Source organism: Triticum aestivum, chromosome 4B, assembly GCF_018294505.1.
Source record: "Triticum aestivum cultivar Chinese Spring chromosome 4B, IWGSC CS RefSeq v2.1, whole genome shotgun sequence".
Lineage (NCBI taxonomy): Eukaryota > Viridiplantae > Streptophyta > Magnoliopsida > Poales > Poaceae > Triticum > Triticum aestivum.
Genome location: NC_057804.1, coordinates 406,967,686 through 406,974,876, shown reverse-complemented (window position 1 = coordinate 406,974,876; position 7,191 = coordinate 406,967,686). Strand labels below are relative to the sequence as shown.

Sequence of the window (7,191 nt, the reverse complement as noted above, 5' to 3'; positions counted from 1 at the left end):
TTTGGGTTTAAGGAATTGGATGCACAAGCAGTGTTCCCGCTTAGTATAAATGGAGGCTAGCAAATAGATTGGGAAGCAACCAACCGGAAAACAAAAACAACCATAAACATGCATTGAATAACTAACACTGAATAATGCACCATAAGTAGGATATAACTTCGTTGCATAACTATAGACTTTACGTGCATGTATAGGGAATCACAAATCTTAACGCCAATATTCTTATTAAATCACAATTACTAACTAGCATAACTCACATATTACTATCTCCATATTGCAAAACTATTTCAAGGAATCAAACTCTCATATCTAGTGATCTACATGAAAGTTTTTATTATATCCTTCTTGAATATTCATCACATTAGAACCAAATTCATATCTTGTGCAAATTATCATTACTATTATGAACTCTCAAAATAATATAAGTGAAGCATGAGAGTTCATCTATTTCTTCAAAATTTGATCACCGTCATGCTCTAAAAGATATAAGTGAAGCACTAGAGCAACTGCCTAGCTCAAAAGGTATAAGTGGAGCACATAGAGTATTCTAACAAATCACGAAAAATGTGTGTCCCTATCAAAAGGTGTATCTAGCAAGGATGATTGTGACAAACTAAAAAGCAAACAATGACTCATATAATACATGACGCTCCAAGTGAAACTCATATCATGTGATGAATAAAAATATAGCTCCAAGAAACATTACTGATGATTGGTAGAAGAAAGAGGGGATGCCTTCCGGGGCATCCCCAAGCTTAGATGCTTGGGAGTCCTTGCATATTACGTTGGGTTGCCTTGGGCATCCCCAAGCTTAGGCTCTTGACACTCCTTATTCCTTCATCCATCGTGATCTCACCTAAAACTTGAAAACTTCAGCACACAAAACTCAACAAAACCTTCATGAGATTCATTAGTATAGTAAAGCAAATCACTACTTTAAGTACAGTATTCCTACTGTATTCTAACTTCACCATGGCTTATACCCCCCGATATAATCCATAGATTCATCAAAACAAGCGAACAACGCAACAAAAACAGAATCTGTCAAAAACAGAATAGTCTGTAGTAATTCGAAGAATGACCATACTTCTTTAACTCCAAAAATTCTGAAAAATTTGAAAAACATGGGAAATTTGTATATCAATTATGCGTTAAAAATCAGAATTTTATGATGCTCCAGCAAATTTTAACAATTCTGCTACTCGACGGAAAAATTTATGTTTTTGCACAGAATCAAAGCAACTATCATCCAAATCATCTCAAAGGCTTTACTTGGTACAAACGATAATTAAAACACAAAAATACAACCATAACAATAGCATATTTGTTTGCACATAAAAAAACAGAAAAAGAAACAAGAAAATTGAGATAACTATTGGGTTGCCTTGCAACTAGCGCTATCATTATAATGCATAGGTTCAAGTGTTTTTTTGTTTCTAACTCCTCAATCACACATCCATATTTCATAGGAGTTCTAGCATACATGTTTTTAACGATCACACTTCTACTAACAAAATTAAGGAGTTTATTTTCATATATAGGTTCCTTTATCAAATCAACAAAATTGGGGTGAACACTAATCAATTTAAGATCTTTATTGTTGTTGCTAGATGTAGCACCCTTGTTTTTAGGAACATATATAAACTCGCAATTCTTGCTAGGATGAGAATTTTCAATAGTTTTAATGGAAGAAAAAGCGGAACCCAATTTCTTCCAACTTATTAATCCTAGCGGGAATTTGCTCCACCCTTTTATTAATTATCGGTTCTTTCTCTTTTAGCATCTTAAGAGAAATCCCTACCTTTGATCCAAATTGAGTGACATGGCTATGAATCTTTTTATCAAAATTTTCAATATGCTCTATGGTAGGCATTTTATTTTCAATAACGTCTAACATTTGCATAACATGTTCCAAAGTTTAAACCGTTTCATTAATAGTGATAGGTGGTGATCTCACCAAATTTCCCATAGCATTGAAAGCATCAATAGGGTGACTACTCAAGAAATTCCCTCCAGTAATAATATCAAGCACAAATCTATACCAAGTAGTAATACCCACATAAAAATTATGAAGAAGAACGGTAGTGGATTAGCTAAGATCAACTCAACATAAAGACGGTAAAGCCAACTATTTTGACAGTACAAAACCGCATTTCCAGATTTACGGTCTATGCATCTGATCAGAACTATTAACCTATCTTGAAGCTAATACGAATTTTACGTCCTAATTTACCAAGGTTTAGAGTGTCTATCCCATATGCCTTCAAATTTTTATTTTCTTTGCAACGGATATTGCGAGGAAAACTTTACATAATAATCAATATATTTTAAAGGACCCTAATATCTAGGGCACATCAGTTCGGGGGAGGGGGTTCTCTTGAACGAATGATTCCTTGGCTCATAAAGGAGGGGGGCTCCTATATGGCGCAAGACGCGCACCCCTCGTAGCCCCACCATCCCATTTTGGGCCGGCCAATGAGTGGCAGCCGGGAGCCCCCTATTTTCTTGTTTTTTTAATATAATTCAGGATTTCGAAAACTTTCCAAAATAAAAAAAATGCAAATTTCAAAAATTCATGGAGCCAAAAAATGTCCATATTTAATTTCATGAATTTTAACAAATGTTCATGAATTTGGATATTGATGAACAATTTTTATCAGACGAACAAATTTTGAATTTGAAGAACATTTTTCGAACTTGATGGACAAATTTCAACTCAAGAACATTTTCTATAAAAATCTGATGAAATTTTTGAAAATGGGTGATTTTTTTAATTTGATGAACATTCCAAAAATTATGGTAAACGAATTTTGGATATGATGGACATTTTTTTTGAACTTGATGATCAAATTCTCAATTCAAGAACACTTTTTTGGAAACTGGATAAACTTTTTGAAAACTGAATGAACATTTTTTAAATTATGGCAAACAATTTTTTAATACTATGAACAAATTTTAAATTTCCTGAACATTTTTTGAATTCAATGAACAAAACAATGTTCAAGATTTTAGTAAAACGTTCACAAAATGAGAAAAAAGAAAAACGAAGAAGAAAATTAAAAATCAAAAAAGAAAATATAATAAAAGAAAAAACGAAATGAAAAGCAAAATTGAAAAATGAAAAAAAAGGGAAAAATAAGAATACCATCCCATCAAAATAAGAATACCCTTTGCAAAAGTAAAAACATAAAAATAAGAATGTCATTCTAATTTATTGCAAAGATGGTATTATTGTTTTTATTTTTTAAGGGGATGGGGAGCATAAAAATAAAATCGCAGCCACCTACGCGCCATATAGGAGCCGCCCTCAAGGAGACCTTCAGAGAACATTCAGGTCGTTCGCTCTGCTGGGTAACCTCCAGCGATTCGTTCGCTGTGGCACAACCCATCATTCCTAAAAGCCCATTTAACTCTTTTTTATAAAAGAAAATCTTAGCAACAGAAGAAAACACCCAAAATGTCATGATCTTATTTATGAAAAAAAAAATATCACTCTACTTTATAAGAACTGCCATATCTTATAAATTTACAATAAGTATGAAAAAAAGCAGTCCCGTGATCTACAATATGAAAATGCCATGCTAAAAGTTAAAAACTAACATCCTCTACATAAAACTGTTTCATCTGGATAAGCCCCAAAATTAGATACTACATATTTTTTATTCAAAAACAAAAGAAATTCGCACAACATGAATTGCCATGGTCAATAAAAAATTGTCATGCCATTAATAATAAAAATGCCATCCTCTTAATAATAACAATGTCATCCCATGAAAATAAGAATACCATCTTTGCAAAAAATAAACATGCCATCCCCCTAAAATATAAAATGCCATCATCTCATTAATAAAAAAGTCATCCTATAAATATGCCATCCTCTTATAGTAATAAAAAAATGCCATCCTCTTTGAATTTAGTAATTAAAAATGCCATTCCCTTAAAATTTAGTAACTAAAAATTGCACACACATGAATTGCCAGGGTCAATAAAAATTGCCATGCCATTAATAATAAAAATGACATTCTCTTAATAATAAAATGACATCCTATTAAAGGCAAAATGCCAGCCTCGGAAGGTTAAAAATGTCATCCTCTTAAATAAAAAAATTGCCGCCCTCTCAATAATAAAAATGCCGTCCTCTTAGTAATTGAAAATTCCATCCTCTTAGTAATTAAAAATCAGGATTTTCGGAAAAAAATCAGGTCAAATTTTCAAAATAAAAAATCAAATTAAAATACAAAACAACTTCAAAGATATATATGGCGGCTTTTTTTTGCGGGGAAAAGATATATATGGCGGCTTAAACTCAAGATTTCAGAGCCCCTCCTTCAGTCCATAGGCTACCGTGCCCACCACCTTAGCAAATTGTTGGGAGTTCAAACCTCCGTCGTGCACATTGTTCATGTAATTTTTGGATAATAAAAAGGGAGCGTACGTGGTGTCGTCCAAGATCCATGCAACGGCAGGAGGGTTACCCCCGGCGAACGTTCGCTAGATAACTTTAAATACCATGTAAAAACACTTTCTTTTAATATGCGATGTATATATCTGCAAAATGTTTCAAAGACTACATATTAACAAATTTGCAAAACAGCGCAGAAATGTTGCATGAAATACAAAATCTGGTTGGGAAAACAATTATAATCTGAAACAAGTGGGAGCAGTGGTAAGATTGAGCAAAGTGATTCGTGAGTTGAGCCGCTGCCGCTCACGAGCTGCCTCTTGTCCTCTCCTCCTCCCACGCCGCTCCTTCTCAAAGCCGGGAGGGAAAGACGGCACGGCGAGCGCAGAAGTAATAAAACCGAAGCGGCAGATACAATAAGCCGCCGCCACCACGCCACCGCCGCTGCAGAAAAAGCCGAGCAGTCGCACGGGGGAATCGCCTCGCCTGTGGCCGCGGTGGGTTGGTGGGTGCCGTCGGCTCCTATTCTCAACCCCACTCCCCATTACCACGCCTCGCCTGGATGCCCTCTCGCTTCTCCCCCACTCCACGCGCCGATCCGCCAGCCAAGAAACCACGAGGCGATCCAGTTGAGGAGGAGGAGGAAGGAGGAGGAGGCGAGGTATCCGCGCTGACTCTGCCGCAAGCTGCCCCCTTTTATCGCTCCTAGCCACCAGCCCTGGCCACGCTGCCGCTGGACGACGCCATCGCCCACCTGCACGCCGTCTTGGGGTGGTCCAACAGCAGCCGTGGCCGGCCCGGCGCCAGCAAGCGGTGGCAACGCACTCGGCGGAGCGCGATGCTATGGGCAGCGCGCCTGTCCGGCTTCTTCTCCGCCGCCATGCTGATGGTGGTCCTGTCGCCGTCGCTGCAGTCCTTCCCGCCCGCCGAAGCCATCCGGTCGTCGCAGTTCGACAGCCACGTCCGCTTCCCCGGCCAGATCGCCGGGGGCGCGAGGGGCCTCCCCTTCCGCCGCGCGCCGTCCTTCCGCAATGCCGCTGACTGCGGCAACGCCACCGGCAATGTCTGCGACCCCTCGCTCGTCCACATCGCGATTACTCTGGACGAGGGCTACCTGAGGGGCTCGGTCGCCGCGGTCCATTCCGTGGTTCAGCACGCCATGTGCCCGGAGAGCGTCTTCTTCCACTTCCTCGTCTCTGACCCGAGCCTGGGCGACCTCGTCCGCGCCGTGTTCCCGCAGCTCCGGTTCAAAGTCTACTTCTTCGACCCCGCGCGCGTCCGGGGGCTCATCTCGTCGTCGGTGCGGCAGGCGCTGGAGGAGCCGCTCAACTACGCCCGCAACTACCTCGCCGACCTCCTGGAGCCCTGCGTGCGCCGCGTCATCTACCTGGACTCCGACCTCGTGCTCGTCGACGACGTGGCCAAGCTCTGGCGCACCGACCTCGGCGGCCGCACCGTCGGCGCGCCGGAGTACTGCCACGCCAACTTCACCAAGTACTTCACCGCCCGGTTCTGGTCGGAGGAGCAGTTCGCCGGGACGTTCGAGGGGAGGCGGCCGTGCTACTTCAACACGGGCGTGATGGTGCTCGACCTCGCGCGGTGGCGGCGCGCGGGCTACACGCAGCGCATCGAGCGGTGGATGGAGATACAGAAGTCGCCGCCTGGGCGCATCTACGAGCTGGGGTCGCTGCCGCCGTTCCTGCTGGTGTTCGCGGGGCACGTGGCGGCGATCGAGCACCGGTGGAACCAGCACGGCCTCGGCGGCGACAACATCCTGGGCAGCTGCCGCGACCTCCACCCGGGGCCGGTGAGCCTGCTGCATTGGTCGGGGTCCGGCAAACCGTGGGCGCGGCTGGGCGGCGGGCGGCCGTGCCCGCTGGACGCGCTCTGGGCGCCGTTCGACCTGTACGGCCCGGCCGCCGTGGAGCCGTCCCGGTAACCGCCCGCAAACAAAACTACTACAAAGATTCTTTTCCTTCTTTCGCCGACCCGTATAAATCCTGAGCTCTAATTCTTGGTCACCGTTACATGTTCAAAAACCTATATATTTTTTCTCCTTCTTCTTCTCCTCCTTCCCGTTTTAATTTCTTCTTCTGTTGAATTAAACGTTTTGTGTTACTCCTAGATTGTTGGTGTTGGTAGTGATCTGTTGTCCCACATATTTTTGATCCTTTGTTTGGTGCTACAAAAAAGGTCATTTGTATCATACTCCTACACTCTACAGAGCTGCAGCCTCATCATCACATCATGGTGATGATGATGATGATAGATAAATAAATAAATAAAAGCAGAGGGAGGGAGGGAGAGAAACAGACTTTGCAAGCATTTGTTGTTCGTCTTTCCCTTAAATGGCAATACTATCTCACTCTCTGCTGTTTGGTGGCTTGGTCTGTTGTAGTACTGGTACTCTGGCAAACGGTGGCAATCCATCAATTCAATTCGCACATCCATCCCCCTGAAGAGTCAGCCAGTCCAATGCAACGCCTGCACCGGCCTTAATGCTGCTGGCAGAAGAGTGTCCTACCACTCCTACTCCATGGACCGGTTCCTTGGGATGGATGGATCATGTCAAAATCTCTGGCAGACATGAGTAACTTGGAATCCTCCTTTGTGGCTCGTGCACTACCAAGCTGACACCAACAACCATTTTGAGCTTAAGCACTCGCGATCTGCCGATAGATTCATCATCAGTTAATTATGGGGAGAGCGTTTCCGTTAAGCTCCCGACCCGACGACTGAAAGATGATGGATGGGGAAGGGAGATGGGCGGGGAGGACGTGGAGGCCCTG

General features: G+C 42.7%; 1 protein-coding gene across 1 annotated transcript; it reads left to right on the top strand.

Annotated features, from left to right (window-relative positions):
• The first annotated feature begins 4,716 nt into the window (after positions 1–4,716).
• On the top strand, positions 4,717–6,772 carry LOC123092394 (probable galacturonosyltransferase-like 7). Its single transcript, XM_044514166.1, has one exon. The coding sequence runs from the start codon at positions 5,241–5,243 to the stop codon at positions 6,339–6,341; it is 1,101 nt and encodes a 366-aa protein (XP_044370101.1). The 5' UTR covers positions 4,717–5,240; the 3' UTR covers positions 6,342–6,772.
• The last annotated feature ends 419 nt before the right edge of the window (positions 6,773–7,191 follow it).

Excerpts from the sequence above, each read along its gene's own strand:
- LOC123092394 (XM_044514166.1), top strand. The coding sequence starts at position 5,241 with ATGCTATGGGCAGCGCGCCTGTCCGGCTTCTTCTCCGCCGCCATGCTG.